Source organism: Psittacula echo (genome assembly GCF_963264785.1).
Source record: "Psittacula echo genome assembly, chromosome: 4".
Classification (NCBI taxonomy): domain Eukaryota; kingdom Metazoa; phylum Chordata; class Aves; order Psittaciformes; family Psittacidae; genus Psittacula; species Psittacula echo.
Window position 1 is genome coordinate 76089067 of NC_137738.1, and position 15296 is coordinate 76104362.

General features: G+C 37.7%; 1 protein-coding gene across 5 annotated transcripts in view; it reads right to left on the reverse strand.

Moving 5' to 3' along the window:
• Positions 1 to 4977: 4977 nt before the first annotated feature.
• Positions 4978 to 15296, reverse strand: part of KCNQ5 (potassium voltage-gated channel subfamily Q member 5) — a gene marked incomplete at both ends in the record, with an annotated part of 274300 nt that continues 263981 nt past the window's right edge. For 4 of the 5 annotated variants that reach the window (XM_080616896.1, XM_080616894.1, XM_080616893.1 and 1 more), the window contains 4 exons: positions 4978 to 5919; positions 6318 to 6444; positions 7264 to 7395; positions 15055 to 15163. In XM_080616896.1, coding sequence (XP_080473022.1) covers positions 4978 to 5919; positions 6318 to 6444; positions 7264 to 7395; positions 15055 to 15163 — 1310 coding nt within the window. The remainder of the gene's footprint in view (positions 5920 to 6317; positions 6445 to 7263; positions 7396 to 15054; positions 15164 to 15296) is intronic. The other variant, XM_080616895.1, reaches the window with a different exon arrangement.

Here is a 15296-nt window from a genome sequence, read left to right on the forward strand (position 1 = left end):
GTTAAACTGAGGTAGCAGATCAGCCTTCCCTGAGGAATCCTGCTCTTCACACAGGCCCCTGATTGCTGATCCTGAATCAATTACTGTTTATCTAACAGGGAAGGTAATAACAACTTCCAAACTCATTTTCATAGAGGTGCTGAAACATGAAGTAAACTCTGCTGTAAATGGTAACCAGAAACTGAACCTATCAGACCGGTTTGTGTGCACTTTATTCTGGCTAAATTCCAGTTTGGTCCATTCAAAAAAAAATTATAAAATTTCAAAAGGAAAACAGTGAGCAAGTTTAAATTATTTTCTTGCCTGGCACATGCTAACACCACACAATCTTTTATGTAAGGAAAAAAACCCAGTAAGCATGGTACTTTTAAAATCATTTTTATTAACAACAATATGGATTCAACGTTGTCAAGAAGTTACAATTAACATTGTAATGTACTGGCTAATGTTGTTGCAGTGTCAGTGGAAGCAGCCTTCATCATTTCTTAAGCCTGTTATGAAACTTTTTTATCTTTCAAAGAAGTAAAAAATGCTTCCAATAGCAGATGATATTGGATATGTCTGGAATTGTCCTATATGTAGCCACAGCTAAATGAACGGCCACATTTGCACCCAGATGAATGGACAGGAAAATATTACATGCTTCCACTGACGCTGCAGGGGACAGTTCTTATTTTAAAAACCAGTTAACTTTTGTAGACAGTGACAGCACTTTGTGTGATGTTGTAATCCATTTTAAGTCGATTAACACACTTGAAAAAAAATGTGAAGCAGAAATATCTGGGGCAAATTCTTTTCTGACCTGTATTTCATCCAAACCTAATGAATCCAAAAGGATTGCATGATATATGAGTCAGGATAAAAGTTGGCCCAGAGAGGCAAGTTCATTCCTGTTATAGGTGGGTTCAGTTCCTTTAAGATCACTGGAACTGAGCCTGATTATCCCAATGGAGGCTGAACTTCACCCAGTTGGGCAGTGAATTCATTGAAGTCAGTGAAGCCATCCAAGGATGAATTTAGCATCAGGTGTTTAAACTCTTTTTTCATTCCTTTGCTGTTATATATTCTTTTCCTGCTTACTCCTTTTTTTCTGATTATTCTCCTTTTCTCTGTGCTTTTAAAAAATGTCCCTTCTCTTCATCCCTTTTTACATCAGTACTTTGTGCGTTATTTTTTATATAGTCAATGTGACATGGGTAAATTCAGCTAAGTATTAGTTTCCTCAGGAAATAACTGGAATATTACCATTTTCACTTTAAACAGATGCCCAACAAAATAAGGATTTGAACCTGAGCTCCCAATTCAAGAAAAAATATTTAATTCCATAGAATGAAGGTATTCTGTAGAATTTCTGCTTGAGTAAGGATTGCAGGTCCCAATCCAGAAATAGTATTGTACACCAGATGTTCTACTATACATCAGCAATTTGATATGATTTGACCAATCACAGAAGAGCAGGTGAATTACTCATCACCATACTATAATGAGAGCAAGTCACTCTAAGTAGGATTATCTCAAAAATATATGGAACAACCGTGGGCACTGTGAATAAAAGTGTATGATCTTTGCAATCTTGAACCCTAGGCTAAACCACCATATTCATATTTAAATAAAAAGTATAGATCATATAAGCCAGGAGCAAATACAAATTTTTTAACAAATAATAAACATCAAACCTATTTGTTTCTTTTCTGTTTTCTTTTCTGTCTTCAATCAGGTGCAAGAAACATGCTGATCAGAAAACAGTTGCTTGGATAAGGCTTAATTCCTGAAGCTCTTACTTAAGTTCAGATTCTGTCTTCAACAATCCTCAAGTGGATTGTAATCAGAAAAAAATTTGTCCTTTGTCTCTACTCATGAACAATTCCTATTAGCTGTCCTGAGCTGGACTTTAAGGAGCTCAGGGCAAGACTTGAAAAGCCACACAGGTCCTTCTTTTGTGAAGCCAATGAATGACTGTCACTCATGACACTGTCTTTTAAAGCAAAAGCATAGAAACAGGAAACTCCTCATGAGGAAATACGAGCTAAGCTTATAAAAATCCAAACAAACAATTCTTCCTCTCCAGAATTTCACATATTCATTCTATTTTCTATCAATATTATGTTAAAAAATTCCTACATGATAAGACTTTCAGCTACAAAAATAATAATGGTGAGCATAAAAGAAAAAAAAATAGGATTTTAAACCATAATTTGAAAAGATATGATCTTCTGGATTTATTAGTACTTTGTAAAGACATTAACATTTTCATACATAATTTATAGAACTCATTCTTTTGTGCACAAAATTGTATTAAATAAATTAACTTAAAGTTAGAAGGACTCAAGCATGTCATTTAAGGCAAAAATACCAAGTTTCTGTGAGATAAATTATCAGCAAAACCAAGGCTCTGTTTCTGTGCGGAATTGGTACAGGCAGGGCCAATGCTCAGTTCTCTCATTGACGCCTTCTGAGTCAATGGGGCTGCAGCCATCTGCTCACGCAGATAAAGGTGGAAGAGTGGTGTCCAATTCATGATGCCTTGATTTTTCAATCTCATCAAGGAGGGGAAGGGAGTTTCAATACTGAACACAGTTGCCATGTGCCCCACCTCTTTCTTCTTAAGTGATCCTAAATGCAGGTTTATGCTTAGGTCAGCAGGAGGGTCCATATGAAAGGTGACCAAGGCACCATAAAGAGTTAGGAAAAATAAAGAAAAACCTAAAAACCCCCAACCTTGTAAGTTTTAAAATTTTGGATAGTACTCTAAACTTACAGATCTGTCTGGGTAAACTGGAGACATTCAAATAAGTTAATAGTTAAATGAACTGAGATGTGGAAAACACCCACTATTTATCCTCACAAAGGTACTGTTGTAATCACGTTTAGTATGTCAGACTGCATATAAAAGAAAACAAGAAAGGCTGAATGTGCTAAGTCATATGGCAAATCAGTGGTGAGGAAATTGTGCTTCAAGGTGTCTTTCAGGATTTAACAGCTGAAGTTTGCTCCAGCGTGAGCCATGGAACACAGTGTACTATCCGTGGACCCCGTATAACAACACAATATATACACTCTACAGTTTGCATGTACTTTCACATAATAAGGTTGTCATGTAACATCCAGGAATACTTCTGTAAAGGAGATATGGAAGCAGAAATTACAATGGTTTTATAGTAAACAGATCAAGTCCTTCACAATACAATCTACAGCATTTAGCCATGGTTAAGACTGGAGTGATGTTTTTGATGTAAGTTTTGATGTAGTAAGTTCCCAGCAGGTCTGGGCCTTGAGAAAACACCGCCCTGAGTGAGCTGGCACTGGCACCCCCAATACATTCGGTGTTCCTGCTGCTAGAGGGAAGCTGAGCCCAAGGTGGGTTGTCTACAAGCTTGTGGTGCAGGTGGGTCATAAATCTGGAGGAAGGCAAAGCACAGAAACCTCATTCAGCTGGGAAGAGCGAAAGCCTGTTTAGGGTCTGCAAGGGTTCTCCCAGTGGTGAAGCCTTGCTGGGGATGTGCAGATAGGCACTAACATTGTTCCTGCGTCTCAGCAGGAGGGAACTGTAGGTTAGGTTAAGAAAAAAAGAGGATGTATCAAGCAGGAATGCTTGCTCTGATGTAGACTTTGAATTTAAAACTCGGGTATTAAGAGGAAGCAGTATGAAGGTCCTTTCTTGGAAAGTTCACAAGAAATGACTGCAGTTGGGACACAGTGTTGAACTGTGAGTGTGCCCACTTTCCTCTCCTGCCTCCTCTTTTTTTAAAAAAGCTCAAACAAACGAAAAACCCCTTGCTTTTAGGGTTTGTTTTTTTTTTTTCCCTCAGTCTTTCCTACTTCTATTTCCATTTCTGATTGCCTACATAGCTTTTTTTTTTTTTTTTTTTTTTTTTTTTTTTTTTTTTTTTTTTTTTTTTTGAAATAACACTCAATATCTGTGACTGATAAGCTGGATTTAAAACACATGAATCTTTTTGCCTCTTTACCTTCCTTTTCTGGGATCATTTCTCTTCCTGCCTTTCTCTCTTCCCAGTTCTGTCCTATTTACTTTTACTCTGTATTTCAGCTCCTCATTTTCCCTCCTTTCCCAGCCTTATCACGTGCTGTCATGGTATCAGGTTGGGGCTGCAAGGAAAATTGCCAAAATTTCCACACAAGAAAATACAGCTTCTACAATAAAGGCAGCACCTGCTTCATTCCCTCACCTACTGCTGCCAAAATTCACAAGCTCGCTCCTCAATGAGACAGGAAGAATGAGAGATTCCCCATAATTTTTAGTGCAGTCACACAGGTTATCCCCTTCTAAGGCCAGCCCCAACCCTTAAAATACAAACTTTTCATAGCAAAAGAATGTTCTTGTTATACAAAAATTCAACATGATAGTGGTGTGTCAGGTTCTTTTGCCAAAGCACTAAATCACCAAAAAACGAATGGATATTAACATACTGGTTTTCAGAGTTAAAAATAACTGATTACTGATGAACTAATGGGTGTATCTTGCAACTGGCAGCCATTTCTGATCCCATATTACTGGCTTCCTTGGTACCTTGCTAGCAGCTGTAGATAATTTTTGTTGTTGTAAACATAAACTATCATCTAAATCAGGACATTATATATATATATTTAAGTAGTTCAGAAGCAAAGTGCTTTAAACCTTACAATTTTTACTTCTGCCCTGTAAAAACAGCACTAGGTCTAAATGCTCGAATTTTTGCTTTTTGATACATCCTGCAGCATTAGCTTTGTAGGCAACTCATTATTTAAACCTACTGTACTACATGAAAGGCTGCTGTACTGTAGGTGTAAATCTGAATCTTAGCCATCACTTAAACATGCATTTACATGCAACTAGGAGATATGGGCTCATTCAACTGCTTTGCAGATTCATCCTGATTTTTGTAATTTTATCTTATTAAAAAGGCTTTCAAAACAGTTCATGCTATGATATGTATGACGAGAGGAATGACCCAGCCAATGACGAAAGCCCACAAGCTGTTATTTAAGTTTGACATGGAGCAGATTGAGTGCTTCTGTACCGTCCCCTGGCTTGCAGATGCTTTGAGATGATCTTGATATTCCAGTCCTTAGAGAGTCAGCAGAGAGAGTTGTTTCCACTAATGGGCGTGAGATGGCTTCAGTAGTCTCTGTTCCTGCCTCTGTCTCCAACTCTTCATCAGTTATAAATAATTTTGACTCCCTCCATTTGGAGTATACGTCTTGGCTACCTCTGGAACCACTGGAGTCACTGCCAGCCATCTGTACATTCAGTTCTTCTGTTGATTGTATAAGGTTTTGTACAGATAAAGATTTTCCTAAATCCATTTGCACCACAGGTTTAACTGAGAGCAAAGGTTCCCCTTCTGTATCCAGACTTTTTCTCCATGTGAGATCCTTCGTCGCACTGGGCTGTGCAACTTGTCCGTTATCCTTTGATGCAACAAGGCAAGCGGTGACATCGGAAATATTTTCCTGTGTGGTTACAGGAATAATATGAACTGGCTCGGGCCTATTGATATGCTTCATTGATGAGAAGGGTGGTATTTGTAATGTTGTTGGAGTTGCTGGCTTAGTTGCCTGGTTTATTTGGTTTGATGTATTATTAACTGTTGCAGGTCCATCGTTTGGCACTTGCGTTGCTTGACTATGCATAGCTGGACTGAAAGCATAGTAAGCCTGAGTGCTAAATTCATTTGGTGTCAGTATAAGCTGCAGGCCACGAGGAAGATTGGCACTAGCTGATCTGGATACACATCCACTAATTTGTGCAGAATTGGACAAATCTTTGCTGTCCGATGGACTCTGGTAATCAGAAGTCTGCTCACACTCAAAAGCTGGCATTTGAAATGAAGCCAAAGTGAGCGCAGATGCAGATCCTTTTCTCAAAACTTGTTGATAAATATCTAATAGACAGTCCAGTTTTGACTCAATGGATTGTACCTACAGGAGGAGAGGAAAAGGTTAACATTGATGCCAAATACTAATTTAAAATATTTTTAACCCAAGCAAAGGGAAAATGTGACTGCTGATGAGAAAAATGGAAAAAGCTTGGTATATTCTATTGAGACTTGGAAAAAGAATGTCAAAAGCCATGTAAATTTTTCATAAGCAAGCTGATAAAAGGGGGAAAAAAATGTAATCTGTGATTTTTCCTAACTTACTTTTTTGTACATGGAAGACAGTTATGGTAATGCTAGTAATACCAATTTTATTTCAACATGTAAATGAACCAAATATTAGAACAAACCCCAACCAAGCCTGTTCAGCCTTTGAAACTGGCAATAAATTAGACAAAAAGCGTGAGCAATAGAGCAAGACAAAGTGACACAGATAATTACCTGTTTCTCCACCTTGACTACACGTCCTAACATACTGAGGTCATCAGTTGTCTCATTCTCTGCAGGATTCTTTTCTCTGCTTCTTTTATCTGCTGTAATTTGTCCTTTCCCAAGAATTTGGTCAACGCTGTAAGAGAAATCAGAAGATGCTGTGATTGCTGAAAACGGTGATGATTTCAAAGTGTTTGCTGTATCTGTATATTAAAAATTAAAATCACAGTACTTCAGAGAAGCACCTGAGAAAAAGACAATTTTATTAATTAAAAAAAGAAGGCATTTGAGACTGGGTTTCTTTTCTGTTGACACTAACCAGCAGCCAGAACTTAGCCATCATCTGGGAGAGCCAGAGCTAGACTTACTAAATGGGGGAGAGAGGAGGCAGACTCTCCAGCAGCCTGATGTTGTGGAGGAACAGACATACCAGTGCCACCTTCAGCAATCCCATCCTAACAACAGCATCAAGTCCTGGGAAAGTTGTCAGTTTGAAGCAGAGGACTCAGCCCTAATGCTGGTAATGATACACATGATGGAAAGTTGTGTTTTGTTTTCAAATTATTATTGCTGGGAATTTTGAACATAAAAACTACATACTTACTGCATTACCAGCAGTTCACAATTTCATTTATGTGAAAAGAGAAAGTCTTCCTTTTGGCAGACTCCTGACTAAATTCCTTGGTTATGACTGGGCTTTACAGGTAAAGGATTACCTTTTCTGTTGTTCAGACTTCCATGTTCTGGGGATAATTTAGATACATGTTTTTTTGCTTGCTTTTACCCACAACGTAGTTTCTGGCTTATCTGTGCTCACAGAGAGGTTGGGCTGAAGCATGGATGGCAATTTTTACCCAAATATAACACAGAAATGTTAAAGATTACCAATATTCATTATGTTGTGAATGACATAACGTAAGATGCTTATGCAGAGCAGAAATTATTCTTTCCTTACCGAGACTGAAGACTCTTAATCCTGCATAACATGTCTAGATGACCTGCTGAATACTGTTCAATGACATCTTTGACATCATATGGACGAAGTGTTTCCTTAAACTTCCTCTTTGCAACATGAAATTTCATAATTCTGTGGGGAACAAACATTTCACAGATTAATCTTTAACTGTTGTGAAGCAATACATTATATTCCAGTGATAAAATTTGACAGCTAATTTTTAACTGGAAGATATTTCAAACAGCTTGTGCAAGTGAGCTTTTCCTTTCACACAGGTTTTAAGTAAGTACAAATGTGTTGTAGCTATCCCTTTGAATAGTTATTTAAGACACAATGAGTAACACTATTTTAAAGAGTGCAGAGCAGTGCAGTGTTTGGTTTATCAGTACACACCTATCTGTCATTCAAAGGTACTGAAGAACATGCTTAAGTTAAACCTAGGCTTAGGCCAACTAACTTGAATGGGATACTCTGTAAGTTACATTTGTGCTTAAGCTACTTCTGTCCTTATTAGAAGAAAGATTACTTTAACAAATCAATTACACAAAAAGAAATAATAATCATCTTCTGGTGTGCATTTTAAGTTTTTTACTTTCCTTTTTGTAAAAAAAAAAAATAAAAATTATGTACTCAATTTTTCATCAATTTTTATTTTTTAGTTAACATTCAGGCCCAAGTAATTGTTTAATTTTGATGACTTAAGTCATCAAAAAAGATTAAAACTTCAAACTTTGCAGGCTAAAGAGAAGTTTCATGTTTGTTCCATATTGAAATCTACGGGAATTATTGTTTAATTAGATATTTGATCCATATTGAAGTCTATGGGAATTATTGTTTAATTAGCACTCATAATTTTTTTTCCTTGAATTTTACTGCAGAATAGTAAGCATCAGGTAACAGCAAATACTCAAAATTGACAAATGGCATTTATTTTTTTATGTGAGACTTGCACAAGTTTCTGTGATGCTTATGTGAATGTGATGTCCATTGAGTGGCTCCTTTTAGAATGAAACACTTGATATTAAACAGCAAACTTTAAATAATAGAAGTGATAAATTTTGAAAGTAAATGACAGTGAGCTGATTTTCCACATCAGCTGGTAAAACCTGCAATTCTCCTTGGTTTACCTGAGAACTGCAGAAGAGACAACTGTATAAGAACTGGAAGAGAAGCCAAGGGATCAGCTGTGTTGGCCATTCTGGTCAGTGTTACAGAGCTTATGAATTCCCACTAGGGCCAAACTGCTGATATTTGCTATCTATTGCAATTAAAAGGCAGACACAGTAAATTGGTAACCGATTCCAAATGCCAATATTTCATGCAAATACATTCTCTTCGTGTTTAGTATGATATATATTTAGCAGCTGTAAGACAATGAATTATAATAAAACCCAAAGCCTGGCTCTCACTCTGTGATAAAAATAGATTACTAACGTGTTAGTGGAATTTAGGAAAACCATACATTGTATAGTTAGGACAGACATTATGATAATCGGTATGTAGAGTCAGATTTATAGGGTATACAGATCCTCTTCTAATTTCTGTATCATACATAAATGTGCTTCCAAATAGTATCAGCCTTTTCCCGCAGTGCTTAGGCTATTGGTATTTCCCATTCTGGTAACTACTAGTTAAAAATGAGATTGCTTTTCACTGATATAGAACTTGAATTATGATTCTGATAATAGAAATTAAAAATGCAAAATGCCTGTTAGGAGTAGTCCATCACCTTGACAGTTCAGGATTGATCTCCATACAATTTTAAATATGTCAGATGATGCACTTTACTCTTTTACATGTCAGCCAGTTCTACAGACTAATGGCTTTCAGCATCTTTTGTAATCTGAATGCCTCTAAAGCTGGAATGCAGATTTTTTTTCTTTTAGCTGCTAAATGGTGCCAAGGTGTTCTGTTCATAATAGTCTGACAGCACAGACAAGTCTCATGAATATAGTTCTTTATTCATGTTACAAAGAATAAATGATGTAGCTGACATGCAAGAAAGTATCACTCTTTTGTTATTATTCTTTCTGTTTTGACGGTCACAATTTTTTACTTCATGATCTTGATAAAGTAAAAAATATGAAAATCTACTAAAAAAGCAGAGCCAGAGAATTAATAGCGTAATTGAAGACAACTGAATTTACCACAACTGGGTGATTTTACAAGAGATGAAACAGAAGACTGATTTTTATTAACAGCCACAGTAACTTCTTAATCAGTGTGCACACAAGTCTTCATTGCTGCTTTCAATTTCAGCTTTGTAACAGTTTTTTTGCTTATCAAGGCAGTCTGCTTATAATGTTCAGAAGTAAAAGGCAGGATCGACAGCATCACGGCTGTATTAGTGAGGTGTAATTGCACTAATTTTGGTTTAGGTATTAGCTCATGTGATGCCATCTTAATTAACTTCAGCAGAGTTTGGAACAGACCCATACGGCTTCTTTTTACTTCAAGTATGCAAAATTTTACATAAACTGTGCAACAAACCTGAAGGGTTATAAAAGACTGGCATTTTAAAAGCCTGCAAGTTAATTAAGAAACAGAAAACATGAATTCTTTCAGTGATGGAGCCTAGCAACTCCTTTGAAGTTCTTAAATTTGGTTGATTCACCATAGTTACTTACTGTCAATTTTAAAAACTCAATTTGCTTTCTGTATCTTGAAATAACAATATAATCGAACAAAAAAACCCTCTGTGCTTCCTGCATTTGTGCTTCCAGAATAAAAAATTGCCTATTCTGATGTGTTCCTCTGTGATAAAAACGACGGGTTCACTTATGAGGGCACACGTGGGTGCGAAAAAGAGAAAATGTTATTCATATCCCAAGTTTTTGAGCCCGTAAGATGTACAGGAGGAACAGGGCGAAGTACAGTTCAGTCTGTCTTTTGTAATTATACCACTAGGGGGCAAACAAGACTCATCATAGACAGAACTGAGTCGCCACTGGCAGTACTGAACTGCCAGTGCTGGCCAAACGGCAGTAACTGAAAGAAAGAATTAACTCAAAAGAACAAAACCGTATAGTCCCCAGGGCTTTTAAAAACATTATTTGTATGCCATGTAGCGAGGTGGTATTTTATAACTCAAATCTAATGTGATAGATGATACATGACCGTAAACCTACCCCAGTCACAAGCATGACAATTTTCTGGTGAGAATTAGACATAAAAAGTAGCTTATTTCAGTGATGCACCCAGAGGAGAGCAAAAGAAGAGTCTTGTGTTGAAGCAGACCAATATATAAAAGTCTTTTGTCTATTGTTAATGTCTAAACCCCAGGACCCACTAATCTTCACTTGCTCCGAAATTTGGAGAAAATTACATGTCCTATACCAACTTTTGTCCTACTGACCCCTAGCAGCCAAAAGCAGCATCCATTTAATTTATCAGTTGCCAAATACAGGATTAGCCCTGATCCAGAATGATGGTGTTTTCGAACATGCAGGTTGCATATCTTTTAATTTTAATTTTTTTTCATTTCAATTTTCATTCACATTGCCCCTTCCAGTATTAAAAGCTATTTTGCTTGTCAATAGTGCACTTCACTGAGACTAGCACTGAATCAGAACATCTCCTATCCTCTGTACAGCCCTGTTGTACTCATGTTATTTTTTTGTGTGTGTTTTTTAAGTCTTGTCACTACCTCAGGAATGAACTATCTTCATTTTACTGGGATTCAGGTAAACTCATACATGGTTACTGTCTTGAAGATTAAAAGACAGGGAGGTTGTTTACCCGTAGCAGGATGAGGTGACCACAGGTTGTTTGATCACTTACTACATCAGGAAAGCAGGTGCACACAGACTTAGCTGTGCTGGTTCCTCTATGTCTCTATCCTTACCTTGCCAAATAACCCTTCTTCCTCGTAAACTGCAATGTGCAGAAGAGATCAGGATCCAATATAGAAAGGCCAACAGACAAAAGTGGTTGAGAGACAGTTCCACTGTACATAAGGTGAGTGGGTCAAAACTGCCTCCTCTCTCGGATCTTTACCTGCATTAACCCATCCCCTAGAAGCCTGGGACATTTTCTGTCAAACACAGTGCTATCATAGCCAAAGACACATCTAAGAGCCTTGCCTAGACTCTGAGGACCATCTGGGCAGAAGATATAAAATGTGTTGGGATTTTAAAGAAATCGAGGATTCTGAAACACCGCCATTGAATAAATTCATAATGGCTGCTAAAAATGGATTTTATAAGTCTAGCAGAAACTGCCATTGCAGTTATTTCCTATTGAATATTTATTTATGCTTCTCAAATCTGATTTTATATTCATAAATAGTAAAATAATTCTATCATTTCCATTGTGGAGAGTATTACAAAATTTTGCGCCTCTTGCTATGAAAAATGATCAGAGATATTGTAATATATGGAAACAAGGTATCCTCATCTTCTTTTTAGTCTCTCTGATACGCATTCATCATTGTGAACTAATAAAGCTGGAAAATGAAATGTTTTTTATTATTCTGCAGGAACTCTGCAGGATATTAGCGGCTTTCTGCTCCCGACAAGACTAGAGCTGGTTGAGTAGTGCTACAAAACACACTGGCAGAAAGGCTCAGAGTACCCTTAGCAACAACTGTTTTGTGCACTGCTCTCATCCCAGCCAGAGGCTGCAAAGGAACGGGACTGATCCTGGCCTGGCCTAAGGCATGCTGTGCAGCACGCCACTTTTCACCACACTGCCTATCTGTTCCCTGCTCACCCAACATTATGCAAATGTATTGAGTAGCTTTTCCTCATTTTCCCTACTGCCTCAGTTCATCTTTTGTCGTGGTTTATCTTTCCTGACAGAGAGTTTGTAGTAAGGAAGGGGCAGCACAAGAGATGGACTGTGGAAGACAGCCTGTGTGGGGGTTCAGAGGAGGCTAGTAGCTTGGCATGTAGTTACTGGACAGGTCTGCCTGATGGGTCTTCAGTAGGACTGGTTGGGGGTCCTATTTTTGAAATGGGTCAATATGTTAAGAACTTTTTCAGGGAAGAGCTGTTTTCTCCATCTCCTGTGTGGACTATTTAAAAGTGAAAGTTTGAGGGTTTGTTTAAAATCAAGTAGTTTTGAAGAATAAATTAATCCTGGGAAAAATGTAAGTGAGCAAGGTCAAAACTGAAGCAGAACACTTTGAAATTAAAAAAAATGAAAGGTTATAAATAAAACTGTTTTTGTCTTTTGCTATTTCACTGTTGCCCAACCTGAGGGTAAGAAGCATATTCTAGGCTCCTTTCACTGAAAAATATCCCAGTTCTTTCTTATTCCAAAACTGAGGGATGCCCTATTTCTGTAAACTCACAGGCATTAATTAAGTTTGCTCATTTATTTTTTTTCCCCAAAATAAAAGGACCATTTGTATCATTGTAAAACAATTTATACTTAGCTCCAAGCAGGAAAAAATAATGACTCTCCCTTATTGCAGTTTTTCAAGATGATATAGCCAGAATGGATTTGATGGTGCATAGGCTTATATTTGGGGTCTTTTCATAGTGTCTCATGAAGCTATGCAAGTACCTTCTGTCTTCACCTGCCTCTGTATACAGTATGAAAGGAAAAACAGCTTCTACCCTCCCCCATGGCCTTTGCAATTCAAAGCCGTTGCTAAAAACAAACTTCAAAATGAGGCACAAAGTTTCCACATAAGCAGATGTTATCATCTTGAAATTCTACAGTTACTATATAGTGTCTCAGATCCTTCTTCAGATGTTTGCATAGATCCCAGTGTAGTCAGGTAACAGACACTCTGAATAATCAGAAAGAGGAGTATCAGCTACCTGATGTACTGAATTATCAGTCTCTTGATTTTGAGAGATTAAGGTATAGCATTTAACAGAAGTCTGAAGATCATAGCATATTACTGCTTTACAGATCTTAAACAAAGGTGTATTTCTGAAGCAAGATGTATGCACCGCTTGTAATCCAGTAAAACACTAATGCAGGGAGAGTTGGGAGAGATTCATGGCTAATTGATAGCAGCTGGAGATTCTTATTCTCATCCTCAGTGGTGAAATGAGTTGTTTTTTGGTAAGCCAAGTATGCAGATAAAAAATTGGAAATAACCTAAAAACTTGACTCTTACCCGTTAAGTAGTGCATGTCTGAAACAACTGTTGCACCTTTGCTCATCTTATTAGAACATGTCTGTAGATGGCACTGTGGAGAAAGTTTGCCAACTATGTCCTTCACATCTGTTTAGTTTCTGTTAGAGCTGGTAATCATCAAGAGACCAAGCAAAGATGTAGGTGATGCATTGAGCAATCTAGTGGTTCATTTGTAAACAAGCTCCATTAGTTTAGTACTAAAATTTCAAGCTGATCTTAAGGAATTTGGACAGTATTAAGAATGAGATGACTGTTGGTGTCACTTGCCAGTACAGTGGCAAGGTGCACGTGGAGTTAAGAGTCAACCAGGCTACTTAAAATGCATCATCACAGACAATGATCTTTGGCACCAGAGCCAATGGAGTATGCTGACTGATCCTAATTTGAGCATTTTCCACTTGAAGGAATAGGCCTGCCTTGTAGGTGGGTGTCCACTGTGTAGAAGGATTTCTGTCACCTGCTGAAACATAGCTGGCAAGAGATGGTTCTCAGCAGTGACATTTGAGTTGCCAGTTGCAGTGGCTGTGGACACAGACCTGGTATCTGACACGTCCTGTGAGGTCATTTCCAGGCACGTTGGAAAAATTACTGGAACACAAGTCTGGAAGTGATCTGTCAAGCTGTCTGTGCTAGGAGAAAAGTATTAGGAACAGCCTGACTTGCTATCGGTCTTCATTGGCAATCAGTGGAAAAAGAGGAAGGAAATATATGCGCATAGGTTACCACTGTATGAAATTATTTGAGAAGGGGCTTGAGTTCTTTCTTCCCATAGTGTTGAGAAGACTCAGGCAAGAGTCTCCTTGCAGGAAAACATCATCTTTCCACTTGGTTTGGCAGAAAACCCCCTGTGGCTGCTGCCTGCCTGCCTGCCTGCCTGCAGGAAGGGTGTCAGGCACTGATGTGAGTGTGATGCAGAGCCATTGCGGTGACCCCCAGCAATATCCTCGGGTTTGCTGTCAGCAGAGAGGGAATGCTTGAGCTCTCCTTGCTACTCTTTATGGTGGGGATTTTTCCTGTCAGGATTTGCATTTCAAAATATTTGGGAAAATGAAGAGCCTTGGCAGTCTCAGTAGGGTGAATATTAAATTTAAGCTTTCAGTGCAGGTAATCGTGTAAGTTTCAATGCAGTTGCTGCTTTCTTGGAAAAAAAGGAGACTATGAGTTTGAAATTATTTGGGTTATATTTAGTTCACTGGATAGTAGCAGACAAGGCTTTGCATAATTGAATGAATGTAGTTATTCTGCTGTTACCAGAAGAAAGTTGCAGTGAAAGTCATATAACAGACAGTTTCAGGAATATGGAAATTCAAGAACCCCCTAAACTTTTAAAGGAAATAATTTTCTAGGCAAGGTGATACATGTTCAGCAGAATTGCATCAAACTGGATTACAGTATTTTGGATTGCAGGAAATGTAGTGGAAACCAGCGTTCATTATTCTCTTTTTTTTTCTTTTTCCTGAGTCAATTGTGTAATATATTTAGACATTGCAAAGATGGTAACAGGACAGATAAAACATCGTAACTTTTAACTTAACTAAAATACTGATGAAAAGGAAGCATAAACTATATTAACATTAGTTATGTAATAAATATAGCCATGTAAGAAGTTCAATTCATGTTATTAATTGACAGGCAGTTAATTAGTATCTTGATTAAAGAAATCTCAAATATTTATTCATTCAGTATTTTTTACTCACCTGATTGCTCTGATGACAGTTTTAAGAGCAGGGGTGAGATCTTCTACTGACACATCACACTGGCACCCTTTATCATCGTAAACATCATCTGTTCCAAGACTGGTGTCAGCTGCAAAGTACAAGAGCAGACTAAACAAGCAGCATTTAAAAATCTCTTCCTTAGCGTTTACTAACTGCCTGCACAGTGGTTCTGTAAAAATAAAGACTACAAATCAAACAAGACAGAACTTCATCAGTTTATG